Here is a 22,675-nt window from a genome sequence, read left to right on the forward strand (position 1 = left end):
AAACACCCACTGTGTCCTTCTCTCACACACACAGGTTTGTTTTAATACCATGTTGAAATGTGTGTTCCTGTATATGGCCCATCTGTATTTTCTATATGTATATATATGTGTGTGTGTGTGTGTATATATACACATAAATATTCCACACGTATAGTACAGAACTGTGGAAAATGTCACTTATTTAATTTACAGTACAAGAAATAACTTTTTCAGGAGAGGTTTCTGAAGTAAAGTAGATAGGACAATCTATTTGCAGAAGGAAGGAGAAAGTCAGAGGAAAACAGGAGTTTCCAAAACTCAAGTAAATTATCAAAAGCTACAGACAAAATGAGCCTCCTAACAACTACCTGGTAAACACTGTCCCCATCAGATAAACAACACTTAAAGCTTTCATCTTTGAGAGAGAGGAGAAAATCAGGCTGCTTCAGATCTGAAAACATCCACAGGTGTTTCTGTCCATCCTGCAGCAGCAATTAACTTAAAACTTTTTCAAAACTTCTTTAAAACTTTTTAAACTTTTTTAGGAGTTAAAATGGCATTTCTTTTGCAGTAATAATATTCTGTAACCTCTTGTAACAATATGCATATTAAGTGTATATTTAGTAATAAGCTCTCCCATATACACTACAAAAAATGGCTCATCAGATGAAACAAAAAATACTACATATATTAACAATCACTTGGACTAGTTTTATTTTTTATTTTAACTCAAAAAATTACGTTGATTGAAAAAATTGTTTATTGAAAGTATTTAGGCTGAATAAAACTAGTTAATTTACTTGTTACCACATCAAGAAATGTTTTAGGCTTAAATGACGAGCCATTTTTTTATAGTGTATGTATATGTATGTAATTACCTATATGTAAAAATAATCTGTCCCATATATATTCTATAAATATAAGAAGCTAATTGTAAGATTTCTGGGCCTAACGCTAAGCCTAACCCCAATCTTAACCTCAGGTAAGCATGGCACCTTTGTAAAGTGCACTTTCTAAAGTCTGGATCATTCTGTTGGTTCCGTTGGTTCTGTTGGTTCTGTGGCTTAGAACTGTTTTGTCCTGAAAATGTACAAAAACAAGCACACATACACACATGAACAGCCAGGTGTGGTAGACATATAAAGCTCACAGGTGAGGTGTGTACGCATGCGCTCTCACTCACTCAGACTCAGGTGACTCACCTGCGCAGCTCCAGCAGTATTTGAAGCTGGCTGTAGAAGCAGGTGCGCTCAGTTTGAGTGCCGTTAGCAGAGAGTTCACCTGAAGCTTGCTCTGCTGGACCACCAGTGCCAACATGACGTGGGAATACTTCGGTTTCTCTCTAGTTCGGAGTTCCTCCAACGCTACAAACCAACATGCGGCCATCAACAACCCAGCGGACATCTCTGTCATCGTCATTTACTTTGTGGTGGTCCTGGCTGTTGGAGTATGGGTAAGTTTCCTGCTGGCTTGCGTTGACCAGTATTTCCTTAACTTCCATTGACCACTGTTTGTGAATTGTTAACTTTTATTTCAACACAGAAGAACAGAGTGTCAGCTGCAGAGTGCTAAGATGAGATAAAAGGCAATGTACTTTGATTTAATGGCATTTTAAATAAAAAAAGTAGTTTAAAATGGTTATAATGCATTCATGACCAAGGCTGATGACGATTCCAGATTCAGAATCATTTTATTAGGCAAGTACATTGTCCCATAAAAAGAATTTGTGGCCATACAAAGCTGCAAAATGCAATAAAAAATGAAATAAAACAAAACTTTCTACACAATATAAAAGCATAGATAGCTGTACTATGTTTATAATGCACAATCTTAGCTACAAAGGCAATATGTATTTATATCATAACAGTAATGTATATCATGATATACACACTTTTTATATATATACTTATACATGTAAGGTGAAATTCGCTGCAGCAATAGCTCCAACTTTTGTTCTCATAAAGCTTTAAAGTGGTATTCCACTGATATTTCCACATTTCTGCATAATTCAATTGTTAGGATTTACAAAAAGTTTTTCAGTGTGATTAGATGTAATGAAACACTAGAGATAAATGTAGAAACAGTTTCTTTACAGTGGTGGTGATAGGAACCAGGGGTCACCATGACTACAACACAAATATAGCCATTTTATTTAAATGTATCCCTCCACCATGAGTGGATATTAAAAATAGATTTTAGACCAAAACCTTCTCAAAACCATCATTAAACATAGTCTCAGACATCAGGCTGTGTATTCATAACCATTTCATGTAAAAACTTTCTGTGAGGGAGCTTTTAGAGGTGGACGTCTGGTTCCTATCACCACCACTGTGAATAATTCTGGCTCTGTAAGTTTCTCTAGAACAGGGCATTTCACACCAAACCACTCTGAATGACTCTGTTTACATCTTAACCATTTAATTATGAAGGAATTTTGAAAAATCAGTGGAATTATCCTTTAATGTCCACAAATTATTAGTAAATGAGCTTTCAGACGTGGCTGTAGCTAAACACTATGAAATTCTCATTGTCACATACTAATTATTACTCATATTTATTGTTAACTTCTCAGGAGCTTTGGAGGCTTTCTGCTTTCCAAATTCCTCTCAGACTTTTCTAATGTTCTTAAAACGGTGCAGATCCACCAGCAGGTCCAAACTTTTATTGGACACGTCTATAACTTAGGAATCACTCAGCCAGTTTACAATGTATGCCAAGTACACTCTTAAAAAGAGAATGCCACAAAGAGGTTTTTGAGCGATTCCATAGAAGAACCACTTTTGGTTCCCTTAACAACTGTTTTTGAAAAAGAGGTTTGTACAAAGTACAAAGAAGCTTTTAGAGGTTTAAAAGCTTTAAACTTTCACATAATATAAAGGCTCTAGGGGTGCATCTAAGAAACTTTACATTATGTGGAGCTTCTTTAAAAGGTTCTCCATAGATCTCATTCGCAAAAATGGGTTCTCTAAAGAGCCACCCTCTGAAAGGTTTAAGGAATCAAATTTTAAGGAGTGTAGTTGCTGAATAATAAGCCTTATAAACATAATAAGCCTTAGGATGTAATAAGTTGGGGATTTTAAAGGGTTAAAACTGCCTGTGGAGATACAGTCGTTTGCAAACATTTGTGCACCCCTGGTCAAATTATATTATATTATTAAATTATATTTTTGTTGGTTTTCTAAGAGAAAATAAGTTAACATAGGAATAAACTGAAATATGGCATGTTTCTGTGAATTTTACTGCACAATTTATATTTATTTGCTAAATGAAACATATTGGGGAAAAAAAAATATATATATATATTATATATGTATATATATTATATATATATGAATTTAACACACATTTTAAAAATTATATATATATATATATATATATATATATATATATATATATATATATATATATATATATATATATATATATATAATTTTCAAAATGTGTGTTAAATTCAGCAAATTAACAGTAATTGTGTATTAAAATGTCCAGAAGTGTGATCTCTGTAGAGGATGTGTTCACTTGTTTACACCTCATTTGACAAGGGTGCAAAAACTTTTGCATGCAACTGAACTGAAACTGAGTGACAAAAATAACAAGTGTGCTCAAAAATATTTAAATGATTTCGTTGACAGACTTTTTTTCAGAGTACGAAGCTACTCTGAATGGAGAAAACTCCATATCCTGTGCTTCAGGTTAAGAAAACATACAATAACCAGGAACGGTAGAAAACGACAATGATGATGATGATGATAATGAAGAACAGAAACTGTCCATGTAACAAACAGGGCTGTAAAACTTTAGATAACTGGAGTGTGCTGATGTACTGAACTGACTCGATTCAAATGTGTACATCATTTCCACATGAATAAAACATAGTACATCAACACACTTACCGTCTTCCAGCTTTATTACTTTTGCCATATATTCAATTCATGCTGAAATTATTTGGACATTTAAATGACCAGTTTAATGCAGCAATTTCAGTCAAACTACATAACAGAGTGCATGTCTTAAACTACGCCCTCAGCATTTAAGGGAAAGTCCACCAATTGTCAGAAGAATTCTGCATAATTAAACAGTTAAGCTGTAAATAAAGTCATTCAGAGTGGTTTGGTGTGAAATGCTCTGCTCTAGAGAAACTTACAGAGTCAGATTTGTTCACAGAAGTGGTGACAGGAACCAGACGTCCACTTCTAAAAGCTCCCTCACAAAAAGTTTAAGGTTATGAATATGCTGCCTAAAACAACATTTTGTATAGAGTTTGGTCTATACATTTTTCAATACTTGCACTTAAAATATATAATACCGTTTTAGTGGAGGGACACATGCAGGGCGTTTTAGGGCAAAATAGTCCTCCAAAAAACATCATTATCACTGTTCTACTATTATCTGAATTACAAATGAAACTCAGAGGATGTATAGGTTCACTGGTGGTTTTGGATAGTAAATAAAATGGCTATATTTGCACAGTTGACACTAACTAGGTTTACATCCCGAGTACTGAATAATGGAGAAATTTGGAAAATTGGTGGAATTCCTTGTTAATTCTGAAAATTTTACCATGAAGGTAGTCCTGTCCATCCAGTTCCTTTTAAACCAAGAAGCTAAAATACAACCCAGGACTGACATTCGCTGATAACTTAGTCATAGAAAACTTTTTCAAACAGTTACTTCAGAGTTAATATCATAGTTTCACATAGTTGGCTATGAATTCATTCACAATTAATCTTAAACCCGATTGACGGCGCGGTATTGCTATGGTTTTAGTTTCGGGTTGACATTTTATTATTGCTGTAAAGCTGCTTTGCAACACTGACTGGTGAAAACAAGCAAACAAACAAACAAACAGACAAACAAACAAACCACTATCCCAATATGAATTGATCTGAATGTGTGAATGAGCACAGTATAACTCAGTGCCTTCCCCCTGCAGGCCATGGTGAGGACCAACCGCTCCACAGTCGGGGGATTCTTCCTGGCTGGCAGGAGCATGGTGTGGTGGCCGGTAAGTTGGTCAGTTCCCTATAGATCCTTTTAAATGAAAATTCTTTAAAGAAACATGTTTGTAAGGTGAAAAAGAAAAGTACAATCTGCCAAAACGACACCTTTATAGATGTATTTAAATGCAGTTGTAAGTGTGAATGAATGAGAATGTGTGTCATGACTGTTTCAATTCTATGAGCTGACCAGTGCACATCAGAGTAGCAGTCAAGAAACATTAATCTCTTGGGCAAAAGGTGGAAAAAAGATTTTATGAGGCCATAATGGTCAGATGCCAGATGTGATTCAGAATTCATTATAGCTCTGATATGCCTTATCTGTTTTTTTCCTGCTCAATAGAGATCAGAGCTTTTATTAGGCTATAAACATATACAATTCTACATGTCTTTTTACTTAACCAACATGGCTGAAATGTCCACTATGTGCCATTTCCTTTCTTTTTCTTCTTCTTCGTCTGAACACTCTTTTGCTCTTTACACACTTTAGCTCTTATCAGCTCTACGTGCCCCTTAACAAATACAGTTATCAGTTCAGTAATAAAATTTGCAGTGCTGTGATTCACTAATAGGGCCACTGATTAAAATATGCAGTTTTGGGCGTATTTGAGGATTAATTCATTGATTTTGTTCATATGAAAGCATGTCAGGCCTTTGGATTTCTCCTGCTGACTTACACTGCGTCAGTGTTGATGATGAAATGTCTGTAAGTAGCTGTGTAAGTTGTTGCTGCCTCTGTAATATAATAGCCGCTCCTTTTGTCCAGATTGGAGCATCTCTGTTTGCCAGCAACATCGGCTCTGGTCACTTTGTGGGCCTGGCAGGCACCGGTGCTGCTGGAGGAATCGCCATTGGAGGATTCGAATGGAATGTGAGAGGAAAACTACAGTGGAGTGATTGTTTGAATAGTTTGAATAGCATTAATGATTAATCCCATAGAAACTTTACATTAAGGCTTCAGAACAACTTTACTCAGAATATTCAGAAACTTTTTTTCTCTTTTTTCTCCTCTTTTAGGCTCTGATTGTGGTGCTCATTCTAGGATGGCTCTTTGTTCCTATCTACATCAAGGCTGGGGTAAGCATTGGCTTTAGAATACTTCCATCTACATATCCATTTACAAATTCATCCACCCATCAGTTCATATATCCATCCATTCACCTATTCACCATCCATCTATCCATTCATGTATGCATTCATCTGTCCATCAAACCATATTTATCCATGCATCCATCCATCCATTCATCCATCCCAACCACACATCCATCCATCCATGCATAAATGCGCAGATCAATTCATTCATCCATCCCCAGATCCATCAATTCACTCATCCATGCATATATGCACAGATCAGTCCATCCATACAACCATCTGTTCATTCATTGATTTTCCATTCATCCACCTTTCCATTCATCCATCCGTCATCTATCCATCCATCCATTTATCCATTCATTTATCCATCCATCTAACCACACATTCATCCATCCATCCATGCATGCATATATGCACAGATCAATCCATCCATCCACCTATCTGTCCATTCATCTATCATTCATCCATTCATTCATCCATTCATGCACATATCCATGGATCAGTCCATGCATCTATCCATAGCATCCATCCTTTCATTTATCCAGCCATCTGGCCATGCATCCATCCATCCATGCATATATCCACAGATCAATCCATCCATCCATCTATAGACCCATCCATTCATCCATCTGTCTGATCACATATCCATCCATCCATGCATATCAATCCATGGATCCATCTAAGGATCCATCTATTCATTTTTCCATTCATCAATCCATGCACCAATCCAGAGAGATAGATTCCAAAATTCTCTACGTGACCCTACAACTCCACTAGACAGTAGCTTTCTGAGTGTAGCTCTAGAAGTCTGTGTCTCTGTAATTAACAATAGTTGACTGTTAGAGCTGGATGAAAACCACTATTACATCACAAAGACACTCTCAGCTATGGCACAATTGCACTGGTAAGGAATGAGGCGGTGGCTGTACGACATGGACACTGCATGAACTGAATATAACCATGTATAAACTTCAGACTGCATGGATGACATAACCACAATCTGAGTAAAATAATAAAATCCTGTGTGCCAAAACCTTGCCCAGCTTTTATAAACTTGAGTAATCCCAGAGCCTGTATGTGGTGAGTGCACGGTGAGAATGTTACACCTGTGTGCTATCTCTCTTTATTATCTCTGGTTTACCAGTTTATGTTTGTTATCTGACTATCTGCAGGTGGTGACCATGCCAGAGTACCTAAAAAAGCGCTTTGGTGGTCAGCGGATCCGTATCTACCTCTCCGTGCTCTCCCTGTTCCTCTACATCTTCACCAAGATCTCTGTGAGTGTCTCTATGGGCTGCATTCCTCTGGGCTAGTTTAGCATTTACGGGGAATGGAGTTCAATCATTTAGAGATTGGTTCATCAGCTGTCCAGAACAGATAAAGCCCCTGTCCAATGAAAGTTTAACCTGCTAAACCTGCTGGTTAAAACGAAAGCTGAAGGAATGTAAAGTAGAAGTGAGGAAGCTAAGCTGAGACATGAAGTAGAGTAGACTATGTTACGTGTTTAACCAAACAATTTTATAGGCTGGCCAAAAGCTGCGAAAAGGGTTACAATCTGCAATTGAAATCAAGACGCACAAATTAAACTGCACAGACTTCTAATCATGCCTTGAGATGAATCCAACTGTAGTGAAACTCTGAATGCCAAGACTGAATGCAGCTCTAATATGGTTCTCACTACTCATTTTATTCATTTGTTTAGCATTTATCATCTACATCTGAAATTTATGTAGGGTTGTTATGGTGTCATTATGGGATTTAATGTAGTAACCTAGAGAATCTTGAACTATTTGACCAAAGGAATCCAGTGAAACCAAACTGATATGATACCAAACTGGCCAAAAAAGATGAATGGAGGACGATGATCTAGATGGTCTATCTACCAAAGTTCATTTGTCGTCCTAAAATTCCATGCAGACTTGTTCTTGCTTCATGGCACTTTGGTTGAGAACCACAGGTCTAATAGCCAGCCGGCCACTTAGCCTAAGCCAAATAACATAGGCTACAGTGTCAACATTAGTATTTCATCTGAGCAGCAGAGCTGAGAGCAAAACAGTTAAGAGGCTTGCAAATTGCACTTACCATTTGTAAATTGCACTGTTGTTCCACTGTAAAGGCCTGGGGTCCTGGTGCTTGTAGGTTTTGCAGACAGACTGAGGAGTTTTCTGTCATTTATAGTTAGCAAATCAATAGCAAAACAAGACTTCCCTTAAAGACAAAGTGGGACAGACCAGACATGCTTGGTAGAAATAAACATGCCACCCGAAAACCCACTATTTAGGACTCCCCCAGTCACACGATACCACCAGCACTAGGAGGGAAAAAGCTAGCACAGGCTTCCTCCAAGACCTGTGAAGCACCAAACTGCTGCTTACACAACATCATTGGACAGCTGAACGCTCAGAGGAGAACACTAACCACCAGTTCTGTTATATCAGCCATCCTACCCACCCAGTGAGAGCAACGCCAATCATGCTGTCTTGGACTCCTGGCCATGGATGGCTGTAGCATCACCAGGGATTGATCTCCTGATAGTAGTCAATAGCCAACGCTTACACGGTTGGGCCACTCAGGAGCATAATCTCATAATGTTAAGACTCTATGTTAAGCTGCTAGTAAGTAATAAGGGGTGCTGTGAAAAAGGTTTAATACCCAACAGATACATTGTCAGGCCAATAAAACAGGTTGGTGTTAAAGTTCCTTAGAGCTCTTGACATTTGCAGAAATACGCCAACAAACCACTGGCGACGTGTCTTTAAATGTTATGGAAGTAAACCACTTTGCAGATTGTTAGGCTGTTTTAAACAACAACCAAACATGATGTCAGGTGCTAGGGGTTCGTTTGTGAGTTCAAAGGTCTTATTTATTTGTTTTAAGATTAAGATTTACAGTTAAGTTGTAAAGTTATATTAGTGACAAACAATGAGTCCCGTAATAGAATAATCTAATTCTGATAAGGCTCTGGGGTCTCTTACTCTCTCTGCCAGGCTGACATGTTCTCTGGAGCCATCTTCATTAAACAGGCTTTGGATCTGAACATTTACGTGGCTGTTATCCTGCTGCTGCTGATCACCGCTCTGTACACGGTCACAGGTGAGTATCGTACAGAGAAATGGCACCAGTATCAATAAAAATAAACAAAAATGTAAGCAAAATTCAGACCTCAAGATGCCGGCTACTACTGTGCAACTGTGCAGCATACTTTTTGTAGATAACAGCATGTCATTATTATGATTATTAAAAGGAATGTTTCCAAGTGTTTCTCCGGAATATGCTCTTCTGTTTGGGTCTTTAAGCTTCTGAATGGCTTGTTCATGGTTTCTCTGATTGTCTCCATCAGTTTTGTTCCTGGCCATAGTCTTTCTCTTTTAACTTCAGTTGTACTAAGTGCTTAAAAATCTTCAAATCTTCAACTAGACCAGGCATGTCAAACTGGAGACCTTGTGGGCCAAAGTGCTGCAGAGGTCAGCAATTACCCTCATCTAACACTCTCAATGCAGTTCATGAAGGCCTTGCTAATTAGCTGATGAATTGAATCATGGGTGTTTAATGAAGCAGGGTGCTGAAGTCTGCAGTGTTTCGGCCTGCGAGGACTCGAGCCTGATGTATGTGAACTAGACCCTCAGCTTTTCAAGTGAATCGGATCTTCTTTCTTCTTTCACATCTATAAAGAAACTCAGAGAAGACCACAGTCTGGACGGTTCTGATCTTTGTTCGTAAAGATACATCATTATATGTAAAGATCCCATTAAGCTTCTTCTGCCAAGTGCCAACCTGTGTTGTATTTCTTTATTGCTTGTTAATAATTCATCTGAGTTGGCAAAAGCTGTTCAAAACTTCTACATCTTCACCATCAGTGGTAAAGTTAGTGTTCTTTTTCATGATCAAAGCCTTTGTTTTCTTCCTATTGAGCTGAAATCCCATCTTTCCTTATAAGGGCCTTCAGGTCTTCCTGACTTTCTGCTATAAGTGTTGTACCATCCAGATGTTGAAGGTTATTGATCATCTTAGTCTAGTCCTGCTTCTTAGTGTTCCATAAGTTGTTAGCAGCCACCTAAGCAAGTCTGTTAGAGTTTACTTAACAACTCCACACAGTTTGAGGCAAGTGTGTACAACAGGGGTCTCCAACAAAGCAGGTGGTCACCGGATGAAATGTTTGAAGACTAAGACCAACTGATGAAACAAGTAGAATCAGGTGTGCTTCAACTTGTTTGGAGTGAAAACCTGCAGCCACACTGGCCCTTTGTGGCTGTAAAGAGTTCGGCATGTCATTAGCACCGTGCTAATTGGTGCAGTATAAACTACCATTACTTGTTAGCTACACTAGCCTTGTAGACACTAAACTTTTCTATATTTTGGAATTTTACTATCACTTTAAAATTGACTATATCTACCTTACTAATCCTCAGTTTCCCGGGGGCTGTTGTTTGCCGTTAGAAGAGTGCGCACATTCTAAATGGTCTCTTATCTCCTGAATGAAGTGCACAGAGCTCAGAGAGTAAAGTCCAGGCTTTGTTATTTGGAAGATGAGTTTTCACGAGTAGACCAGGCTGTTATGTCGTATGAGAGACACAGGGTGGTAATTGCTCATGCGCTCTGATAAGCTTTACGCAGGCAGAGGCAAATGTTCAGCATCAAACCATAATACAGTGATACCTGAACTTTTACTTTCCATGTCACTGGCAGGTTAATTACCTTCTCTTCATCTGTCCATTTCCTACGTGCACCAGATTACCCAGCAAGAAGTTTGCCTTCTGTTGAAAGTAATGTCTGATTTTTGCTCTTCCTTAAGGAAAATTAATAAGGAAAAACCTGCAAATATTTAGTTGTCATAAAACATCTGTGTGCTCATCATTTGGGTATAGGTTAGCTACAACACTCAGCTTCATGTTCATGTTCATTTTAGCACTGAAGCTACAATACTTATGTAGCTAACTTAAAGCTGAAAGCCCAGCATTTAGCATCATACAACCTCATGCCTAAATCATCACAAACCCTCGCTTCAAATTATGTCTAGCTAATCATGAACTAATCTAGTTAAAAGACTTGCCTTTGAGGTTTCAGGACATGCTAATAGATACTAGATAATAGATAATAGATATCAGCCACCTTAAAGCCTGAATTTGTGTACTTTGTTAATTTTGCCATATGGATGACACCAGTTGGTTAAGCTTCAATTACTTCTACAACACGCTGTATGGGCAGAGTACACATCTTCCTTTCAGTCTGTTAGTCAGTGACTGCATTAGTGTGGGCCTGTAACAGATGCAGTTCTCCTCCTCTCCTCTAGGTGGCCTCGCTGCAGTCATTTACACAGATACACTGCAAACCATCATCATGGTGGTTGGGTCCTTCATCCTCATGGGCTTCGGTAAGGGCAGACTGTTTATTGTCTGTCTGCTCAACTCTCTCTCTCTTTCTCTCTCTCTCTCTCTCTCTCTCCATATTTACTTACAGCACTGCTAAAGCATCAGATAAATAACAAAAACAAACATTTAGAGACTTAAAAAGTCTGATTCATTAGAAAAAGGTTTAGTTTGAACTGATCAGCTCCCCAAATCTCTGTATCTCCCCCTTTGATCTCTCAGTCTATCACCCCAAACTCTCTGTAGATACATATTATGTCCATGTTTGCATTTACTGTATGCTTATTATTTCATTATTAAGCGCAAGATTTATTCTTCAGTATCTATTTTGAATTAGTCAGTAACTATCATGATTCTTTTCAGTATTCACTATGATTTATTCTGGAACTACTATAAATTATAAATAATTTATAAAATATAATAAAATAATAAAAATAATAATAATAATAATAATAATAATAATTATTATTATTATTGTTATATATAAAAAATAGTAATCTATAAATGATTCAGTAACTCCTGTGAATTATTCAGTAACTCCTATGATTTTTTCAGTATCTACTCGAATTATTCGTTATCTACTATGAGTTTTTCAGTATGTACTATGAAAGTTGGTCCACTCACCAAGAAAACTCCTCATGTATGTAAATGAAACTAATTTTGACTCTCTTTAGCTTTCAACAAGGTTGGAGGCTATGATAATTTTCAGGATCTATATATGGAGGCCATCCCAACAGTCGTGACGAATGTGAGTGCGGACTGTTACACACCACGGGCTGATTCCTTCCACATCTTCAGAGATGCAGTAACCGGAGACCTGCCCTGGCCTGGACTTATCTTTGGCCTGACCATCCAGGCTGCATGGTACTGGTGCACTGACCAGGTAAAATATGCTAAACATAATCAAGCAAGCAGAAGAATCTTAACTGTGATATATGAATACATATCAGCACTGTCTAAAACCCTTATATCTCAATATATTAGTATTTAAACAATACCAATATTCAGAATAAAGTTATAGTAAAATTCATATCCTGAATGAAGTTTTAAATTAAGTTTTAACTAGAAAATAGGCCCTTTCTAAATAAGATAAGATAAACGAGCCTCTAGAAAAGGACACACACACACACACACACACACACACACACGCACACACACACACACACACACAGGCTAAATCAATTGCATTGGCAGAAGTAAAGGCTTGTGTCATTACTGTGACAGCCAGTGTGGATGTGTGTGTCTGTACAATTCAGATTTGGTTACTCATGCACACTTCTAAAAATCTAAAAATCTGATTTAAGAACCGTTTAAGAAGAATTAAGAACCAAACCCATTTTGCCTTGCTGTGTGAAGAAAGCCTTAGATCTCAAACTCCGATGTCACAATGCAAAGTCCTTATCTTGTGGTCTAGTCAAACTGAAGTCCCCGGCTCATGGCCTAAGGAAACTATGCTATCGCAGTGAAAAAGTGACCTGGCTTGTGGCTTGGTCAAATGCAGTTGTCACGATGTAAAGTCCCCATCTTACGGCCTAGTCAAACTATGTTGCCATGGTGCATAGTCCTCGGCTCACGACCTAGTCAAACTCTGATGTGACAGTGCAAAGCCCCCAGCTTTTGGCCTAGTCAAACTCCGTCGCCAAGGTGCAAAGTCCCTGGCTTGTGGCCTAGGTGAGGCATTTGACCTTGTGGCTTGTTCAAATGCAGCTGTCATGATGTAAAGTCCCCATCTTACGGCCTAGTCAAACTTGCCACAGTGTAGAGTCCCATGGTGTAAAGTCCCCGGCTTGTGGCCTAGTCACACTCCGTTGCCACGGTGCAAAGTCCCCAGCTTGTGGCCTAGTCAAACTCCGTTGCCACGGTGCCAAGTCCCCGGCTTGTGGCCTAGTCACACTCCGTTATCATGGTGTAACGTCCCTAGCTTGTGGCCTAGTCAAACTCCATTGCCATGGTGTAAAGTCCCTGGCTTGTGGCCTAGTGAAACTTTGTTGCCATGGTGCAAAGTCCCCAGCTCGTAGCCTAGTAAAACTCTGCTGTCAAAAAAAGGGACCCAGTCGGACTTCGCTACTGTGGTGAAAAGTGTCCCGGCTCTCAGGCTAATTGAACTCTGTTACCAAGTTGCTTGGCTAGTTCTCAGTGGACAATGTAAAAAAATGCTCCCAGACTAGGAAAGTTAAAAACAAATCACAACCAATGCAAAGCAAGCCAACACAATCCTGATGTAAAGCAAAACCCCAGTCTACGCACAGTGTTCTTTTACACTGGACACACATGCTTCTCAAAACTCTCAAAACATGAGATTTTTCTGTCAAACGTCTGGAGTTTTCCTTCACACTGGTTGTGCCAAAAATGATTTGTAAAAGCAGCATGAAAGCTTTCAATGCGATTCATCTTCACTACATGAACCTTGTAAAGACATCAGTTAGGATTCAAAGTTGTATGAGGATTGTACTCACCAAGCTTACTTATCAAACTATGGTCTTCTGATTTATAAAATAATGTTGCATTCATAAACTATTGCATTTGACAGGAAATCTATCCACGGTTGTTCAGTAAATTCCTTCATGTGCTGAGACTGTGTGTGTTTTCAGGTGATTGTCCAGCGGTGTTTATCTGCGAAGAACATGTCCCATGTGAAGGCCGGATGTATTCTGTGTGGTTACCTCAAACTTCTGCCCATGTTCCTCATGGTGATGCCCGGCATGATCAGCAGAGTGCTCTATACAGGTGAGAGAATTTTGCACATATGCACATGTTTGTTTATGTATGCATCTCTTTTACTTATGTTCCCCTTGTTTTCTCAACTGTAGGTACTTTGTATGTACTTAACTTGCCTTTAACTTACATTCAATTGATTATCTATTAAATTTACCTTAATTTTCCTTAACATTGGGCAGTTAATGATTTGAACATCTGTAGATAATCCCTTGAAGGCTATCCAAATAAAGTGAGACTTTCTCCAATTTCTGTAACTTTTCTGTATTTCTTCCGTAATTTTGTAATTATTATGATTTCTTTACACTCTTTGAAAACACTGTGTAAATGGCTGACAAATTGACTAATACAAATTTTGAAAAGCAAACCCTTCAGTTTTTTTTTAAGATGAGTAGATTTACTGTAAAAGTATATTGTTTTCTTCTCTGATAAAGTTATATATATTTTTTAGTTGTTTTCTTATGAAAAGGTTAATAATTACTGTATTATAATTTTTCATCAGTATGTCTGTGTTTATGAGTGGGTCTATGCTGTTGTGTGTGTATGAGTGTGTGTTTGCACGTGTATTTATGAATGTTATTTGCTCACACGTTGATCTTGTCTGTGTCTCTGTAGATGAGGTGGCGTGTGTGGTTCCCAAAGTGTGTAAGGACGTGTGTGATACTGAGGTGGGCTGCACCAACATCGCCTACCCCAAAATGGTGTTGGACCTCATGCCTGATGGTAAGCTGGAGGTCCATAGTTTCAGAGGACATTCTGTGGTTCATATTTTAAAGCAATTAAAAAATAAATTTTTATGTTGTTAGTAACACAATTTCTGAATGCTGTTGTTGCATTTATTTAAAGTAAAGATTGTCATGTAACAAAGCCAAGAATTCATAGTTTTTATTCCATTTTATATTGTCTTACAAACGGCCTTTTTGAACAAATATAAGTGTTTTATTGTCACCCTGATTAAATAAATTAATAATAAGTGCTTACTGATGTGTTGATATGGTTTCTGACACTGTATGTCCAGTCTTATTCATAAAAGGCCAGTGTGGTTGCAATTTAAGTTTCTAGAACTGCCACTGCTGTTTTTAGCCCTGAAATGGACTTTGTAAAAGTGTGTGTGTAATAACAGATATGCAGTTAGCACCTTGCTAATTGGTGAGTTATAAGCTTTCATTACGTGTTAGCCTTGTAACCTTAGTGCAAAACTAAAGAAACAAACTTCAGACACCAGACATGTCTTGCCTGATCAACTATATTTGGACTAAAAGGAAAACTGTGGAATTTTTTTCAAGGTTCAGTGTTAAGGCCATTTATGTAGCCATAATGATTCTCACTGACTTCTCTACTGTGTGTGTTTGTGTGCTTGTGTGTAGGTCTGAGGGGATTGATGCTGTCAGTTATGCTGGCGTCTTTGATGAGCTCACTCACGTCAATCTTCAACAGTGCCAGCACCCTCTTCACCATGGACATCTACGCCAAGATCCGCCGTAGAGCCTCAGAGAAAGAGTTGATGATTGCTGGCAGGTTTGAAATACCTCTGTGTTACTGCTGAGAGAAATACAGCACAATATGACAATACCTGTTCACGTGTTTTACTATAGACTGCTAGGGTAGATTTTGCTGGTTTAGTTATGCCTTGCATTTTTACTTTGACCCCTGTAACTGCAGACTTTTTATTCAGTCATTATCCAGTAACCACTGTTAATTATTTATTTAATATTGACAATGAGATATTACTCTTCATTTATTTAATTTCCAGCCAAAACAGCCATTAAGTACAATTTAATGATTGTACTTATACACACTAGATATAATATTATGTGAAACAGTGCAGCATTTGGGCACTAGAATGTAACTGCTGCAGCATTTAAGGTGGAACAGAAAATCTGCAAAAGGCAGTTTTAGATTAAGCACATTTATTTAAAGTTTTAAAAAGACATTCCATGTTTTACTGGAAGCTCGTGACAGACGTATTAGTGTTAGCATTTTACCTTGTAGCAGATTCACAGTGACATTGTTTCAGTAGAGAGACACACCTCCAAGGTTCAGTCTTCAAAGTCCTCATAATCCAAGTAATCCTAAAGACATTTAGCTGCTTTGCTTGGTTGTTTTGATTAGAAACAAAATGAAGGGTAAAGCCTGGTTTTTACACAGTACTGTATATACATCTGTATTTCTTTTCCTCCCAAAACATGTACAAAAGCATTTTGTGGGGTCTTCATAACTTAAAGAAACTGTGTTGTGTGTGTGTATGTGCGTAGGTTGTTTATTTTGGTTCTGATTGGCATCAGTATTGCTTGGATTCCCATTGTGCAAACAGCTCAGAGTGGGCAGCTGTTTGATTACATTCAGTCGGTCACCAGTTACCTGGCCCCGCCCATCGCCGCTGTATTCACCCTGGCCATTTTCTGTAAGAGAGTCAATGAGCAGGTAAGTCTCCACACCCGCTCATGTGTCCTTTGCCAAGTATTCTTTACAAATTTCAGTCAATTAATTTAGATATATGAGATAACGCTGTCATAAGACAACAAAGGCAGTGGCATTAATGTTATTTTTCCTCCAGGGGGCCTTCTATGGGATGCTGATTGGGCTGGCCATTGGCCTTGCCCGGATGATAACTGAGTTTGCATATGGGACAGGAAGCTGCGTTCAGCCCAGCAACTGTCCCTCCATCATCTGTGGGGTGCACTACCTCTACTTCGGCCTCATTCTGTTTGGGGTCTCCCTCATATTAGTGCTGGGGATTTCCCTAATGACCAAACCCATTGACGATAAACATGTAAGGCACGCACACACCAAACACACACGTCTACTATTACAACTATTTTGATTAATCTAAAAGAATATAGTGTGGATTTCTTTCACACGTTTTTGGTCACTGTGTTATAATTGAGATGCATTCTGCTATTTTAATTGTGGACAGTAGTACAAATAAAGAAAATAGACACTGGCCTTCCAGGACTAGACTTGCCCATTCCTGCTGTACAGACCCCTTTAGTTTGTGTATAACTGGTTCCCTTGAATTCCGTAGTGTGTGTATGACTTGTCCCCATAAATGCAGTGCTGTGTGCATAAGTAATCCCTATAAATGCAATGCTGTGTGTAGAACTAGTACTCATAAACAATTTGCTGTGTTTATAACTGGTCTTCATAAACAACATGCTGTCTGTGTAGCTGCTGCACATTAATGTTGTTTTGTCTGTTTAACTGGTCCCCATAAACTCTGTTCTTTGTGTAGCTGGTCCCATACATGCTGTGCTATGTGTATAACTGGTCTCCTAATAAGCAGTGCTGTGTGCATTAGTGTTCCTCATAAAGGCTGTGCTGTCTGTATATAACTGGCCCCATAAGTGCAGTGCTGTGTTTATATAACTGGTCCTGATAAATGCAGAGCTATGTGTATATAACTGGGCCTCATAAATACAGTGCTGCTTGTATATAACTGGTCATTATAAGTGCAGTGCTGTGCCTATATAACTGGTCCCATAAATGCAGTGCTGTGTGTATATAAGTGGTCCCATAAACATAGAGCTGTGTTTATATAACTGGTCCCATAAATGCAGTGCTGTGTGCATATAACTGGTCCTCATAAATGTAGAGCTGTGTGTATATAGCTGGTCCCATAAATGCAGTGCTGTGTGTATATAACTGGTCCTTATAAATGCGGAGCTGTGTGCATAAAACTGGGCCCATAAATGCAGTGCTGTGTGTACATAACTGGCCCCATAAGTGCAGTGCTGTGCCTATATAACTGGTCCCATAAATGTAGTGCTGTGTGTATATAACTGGACCTCATAAATACAGTGCTGCCTGTATATAACTGGTCATCATAAATGCAGTGCTGAGTGTACATAACTGGTCCCATAAATGCAGCGCTGTGTGTATATAACTGGTCCCATAAATGCAGTGCTGCTTGTATATAACTGGTCATCATAAATGCAGTGCTGTGTGTATATAACTGGTCCCATAAATGCAGTGCTGTGTGTATATAACTGGTCCCATAAGTGCAGTGCTGTGCCTATATAACTGGTCCCATAAATGTAGTGCTGTGTGTATATAAGTGGTCCCATAAACAAAGAGCTGTGTTTATATAACTGGTCCCATAAATGCAGTGCTGCTTGTATATAACTGGTCCTCATAAATGCAGAGCTGTGTGTATATAACTGGTCCTCATTAATACCGTGCTGCTTGTATATAACTGGTCCTCATAAATACAGTTCTGTGTGTACATAACTGGTCCCATAAATGCAGTGCTGTGTGTATATAACTGGTCCCATAAATGCAGTGCTGTGTGTATATAACTGGTCCTCATAAATGTAGAGCTGTGTGTATATAGCTGGTCCCATAAATGCAGTGCTGTGTGTATATAACTGGTCCTTATAAATGCGGAGCTGTGTGCATAAAACTGGGCCCATAAATGCAGTGCTGTGTGTACATAACTGGCCCCATAAGTGCAGTGCTGTGCCTATATAACTGGTCCCATAAATGTAGTGCTGTGTGTATATAACTGGACCTCATAAATACAGTGCTGCCTGTATATAACTGGTCATCATAAATGCAGTGCTGAGTGTACATAACTGGTCCCATAAATGCAGCGCTGTGTGTATATAACTGGTCCCATAAATGCAGTGCTGCTTGTATATAACTGGTCATCATAAATGCAGTGCTGTGTGTATATAACTGGTCCCATAAATGCAGTGCTGTGTGTATATAACTGGTCCCATAAGTGCAGTGCTGTGCCTATATAACTGGTCCCATAAATGTAGTGCTGTGTGTATATAAGTGGTCCCATAAACAAAGAGCTGTGTTTATATAACTGGTCCCATAAATGCAGTGCTGCTTGTATATAACTGGTCCTCATAAATGCAGAGCTGTGTGTATATAACTGGTCCTCATTAATACCGTGCTGCTTGTATATAACTGGTCCTCATAAATACAGTTCTGTGTGTACATAACTGGTCCCATAAATGCAGTGCTGTGTGTATATAACTGGTCCCATAAATGCAGTGCTGTGTGTATATAACTGGTCCCATAAATGCAGTTCTGTGTGTATATAACTGGTCCCCAGAAATGCAGTGGTATGCATATAAAAGGCCCCTTGTAAACAAAACTCTATATGTCTAACTGGTGCCCATAAATACAATGCCTTATGTATGACTGTTCACCATAAACACGTGTTGTATTTGGTAATTAGAAATCAGTGTAGAAATTAGAAATTAGTGTAAAATTGGTCCCCATAAATTTCATGCTGTGCACTTCATTACTGGTTCCCATAATGGTGGTATGTTCATAACTGGTCCTCATAATTGCCGTACTGTGTGTAACTAGTCTTTGTTCATTTTGCAGCTGCACAGGCTGTGCTGGAGTTTGAGAAACAGCCAAGAGGAGAGAATCGAACTTGAAGCAGATGACAAAATCGAAGAACAAGACAACTCAATGGATATAGATGGTAAGTCACTTCATTAATTACAATAATGAATTTCATTAAATGTACAGCATTCTGAGTGACAATATTCATAATATTCATATGCAAAATATGGTTTGTCTTTATACGAAACAGAACTGTATACACCACAATAGTTTTAATATCTCTGTAGTTTGTAGTTGCGAGTGAGAAATAGTAAAAAAAAATGACAACATGGGTTATCATTGGTGATAACTGCAACATATAACTGCAACTTCAACAAATTCTAATACAATTAAAATTATGTTAATGTTTCACAAGAGTGAGTAATTGAAATGTGGTCCCACATACAGTTCCTTGAAGTTTAATGATATAAAGATATCACAGTTTCTCTGACCTCTTCACTGTTTAATCTTGCAGAGCCGGAAACAGAGCCAAGCTGCTGGAGGAAAGCCTACAACTGTTTCTGTGGCTTTGAGCAGAAGAAGGCACCAAAACTTACCAAAGAACAAGAGGCAGAGCTGAAGAAGCAGCTGACGGACACAACCGAGCAGCCGCTGTGGAGGAACGTGGTGAACGCTAACGCCATCATCCTCCTCACCGTCTGTGTGTTCTTCCATGGCTTCTTTGGTTAAGGGAGCACCACTGAGTCCTCATTCAAATGTGTGTAGAAATATATTTAAATATAATTTAATGAAACCCATTACCTTTTATGAAGGATGGACTACTACAACTATTTGGCTGAGCTGGATGTGTGATACTGCACACTTTAATTTATGAGGTTTACATATAGATTGGTTAGCGACAGCTCTGTGTTTTTCAGCTTTTTTTTATATATTTTATGGGTGTCCTTTACATGATACAGACACTCAGACACTAAATAGACAGTCTACAAATATTTTTTTAAGTTCTAAGTGTTTTTAAAAATGTTCTTAAGGAATCTTAAATGATGCAAAATGCCACAGAAAGTGCCTTTGACTCGAATTTTTTTTTGTTAATTCCTGTAACTGAAACCCTTTTTATACCTGCATTTTTCTGCCCCTATACTGATGTGACATGATCTAATCTGGATTATGATGCAGATCTGCTATTTCACCTGTCTCTGTGTAATTTTTTAAGGTTCTGATCAAAGATCAATGCTTAGGCCCAAAATTAGTGGCCAAGATGCCGAGTCAATGATTTTTTTTAGTGAAGGTTAATTTGTTTTGCTTTCAGAAGTAATTTATACTCTTCAGAGATTTCATCTGTTAGGTGCTAGATACATAATCTGAGCAAAGGTTGTATTTAAAGTTAATGAGTGTAAAAGTATATGTGACTAAACTAAGAAATTTCCCATTTGTAATCTGTAAAATATTATGTAATAAAAGTGAAAATAATATTTAATATTTAAATAGCAGGTTTTGTCTCTTTTCTGTTCATTCTAAACCATTTATACACATTCATAAACACATTTCTAAAAGTTTCCAGACAGCTCTTGTGCACTGCAAAAATAGTATGTAAATGAAACAATCTTAAATTTAGTCAATATTTCTAATATTTCTTATTTTGAGATGGCTATGCACTTATTATAAGATTATCCAGCTTATTTCTAGACATTTTACCTGTTTTAAGTAATTTTATCAAGTAAAATTATCTCACTATACTGACAAATAATTTTGCTGGTTTCAAGCTCATTCCTCAAAACAAGCAAAATTATCTGCCAATATGGTGAGATAAAATTTACTTAATAAAATCATGTAAAACAAGCAAAAAATGTCTAGAAATAAGGTAATATATATATATATATATATATATATATATATATATATATATATATATATATATATATAATAGTAATAAGGTAAATATTCTTAAAATATGCTTACAACAATCTCAACAGGAGAAATATTAGATTTATTGACTATATTTAAGTTTTACTTGATGAGATAACATTCTTTTGCATTGTAAGGAGTGAATTCAGATACTTTAAGATTACACCTTGCTGACAGGGATAATCTCAATAGAACAGCACTAACCAATGGAATGGGTCACTCTGCAGTAGCTGCACATGAACCTGAAGTCACCATGACTAATGGCAAACGTGAGCTAGAGGGGTATAAAATGTTCTATGTTTTTACCCATCACATGATTTTAAGTTTATAGTATAATTTTATAAGCACATTTGAAATGGAGGTGCAGAAGCTTTGCAGTGGTCACACGCTTTCATTCTCTATGTTGTAATAAGTAACACATTGCCACTTTTCAGAAATGAACTTCCTTGAAATAGTACAAACAAGACAGTCATTCATGTATTTAGTCTGGCAAATGTACAGACTTGTGAGTGACTAATTCAAACTTAATCTTGATTGATGTGACAAGCTGTTTACTTTTGGATCAGATAAGACTTTAGTGAAGGTTCATATTTCAGTTAAATTAAATTTTTTCGTATCTGAAGAAAATAAAATTCCCAAAAAATACTTAATAAAAGCAGGACACTACATGTGCTATATATTGAGTCTATATGAATGTATGTGTACTAATATTGTGAAAATGTTCCAGTCTATGTGTGCTAACAATAAGAATTATAATTGAGTCTATATGTGCTAATAGTATGAGTAATAATCAAGACTATATGTGCTAATAGTAAGAATAACATAAAACACTATTAGTGCTAATAATACAACCCCATTTCCAAAAACGTTGGGATGCTGTGTAAAATGTAAATAAAAATAGGATGGAATGATATGCAAATCATGTAAACCATATTTTTAAAGGGAAATAGTGCAAAGACAACAAATCAAATGTTGAAAAAATTGTATTGTTTTTGAAAAATATATGCCCATTTTGAATTTGATGCCAAGAACACGTTCCAAAAAAGTTGGGACGGGGGCATGTTTACAACTGTGTTTCATCACCTCTTCTTTTAACAGCACTCTGTGTTTGGGAACTGAGGAGATGAACTGCTGTAGTTTTGAAAGTGAAATGCTTTCTCGCTCTTGTTTGATACAGGATTTTAGCTGCTCAACAGTTCGGGGCCTCCTTTGTCATATTTTTAATTTCATAAATGAAATGCAAATGTTTTCAGTGGTGACAGGTCTGGACTGCAGGCAGGCCAGTTTAACATCCAGACTCTTTTAAAATGGAGCAAT

At 37.6% G+C, this 22,675-nt stretch overlaps 1 protein-coding gene across 1 annotated transcript; it reads left to right on the forward strand.

The window, feature by feature from the left end:
- Positions 1-1,151: 1,151 nt before the first annotated feature.
- Positions 1,152-20,943, forward strand: slc5a1 (solute carrier family 5 member 1). The gene is made up of 15 exons (XM_036594606.1): positions 1,152-1,432; positions 4,913-4,984; positions 5,743-5,847; positions 5,994-6,053; positions 7,241-7,345; positions 9,056-9,161; positions 11,359-11,439; positions 12,109-12,317; positions 14,026-14,161; positions 14,765-14,872; positions 15,517-15,667; positions 16,405-16,573; positions 16,707-16,922; positions 19,490-19,592; positions 19,968-20,943. The coding sequence occupies exons 1-15, from the start codon at positions 1,295-1,297 to the stop codon at positions 20,180-20,182; spliced, it is 1,974 nt and encodes a 657-aa protein (XP_036450499.1). The 5' UTR covers positions 1,152-1,294; the 3' UTR covers positions 20,183-20,943.
- The last annotated feature ends 1,732 nt before the right edge of the window (positions 20,944-22,675 follow it).

The sequence above is a fragment of the Colossoma macropomum genome, unplaced genomic scaffold, assembly GCF_904425465.1.
Source record: "Colossoma macropomum unplaced genomic scaffold, Colossoma_macropomum, whole genome shotgun sequence".
In the NCBI taxonomy this organism is placed as follows: domain Eukaryota; kingdom Metazoa; phylum Chordata; class Actinopteri; order Characiformes; family Serrasalmidae; genus Colossoma; species Colossoma macropomum.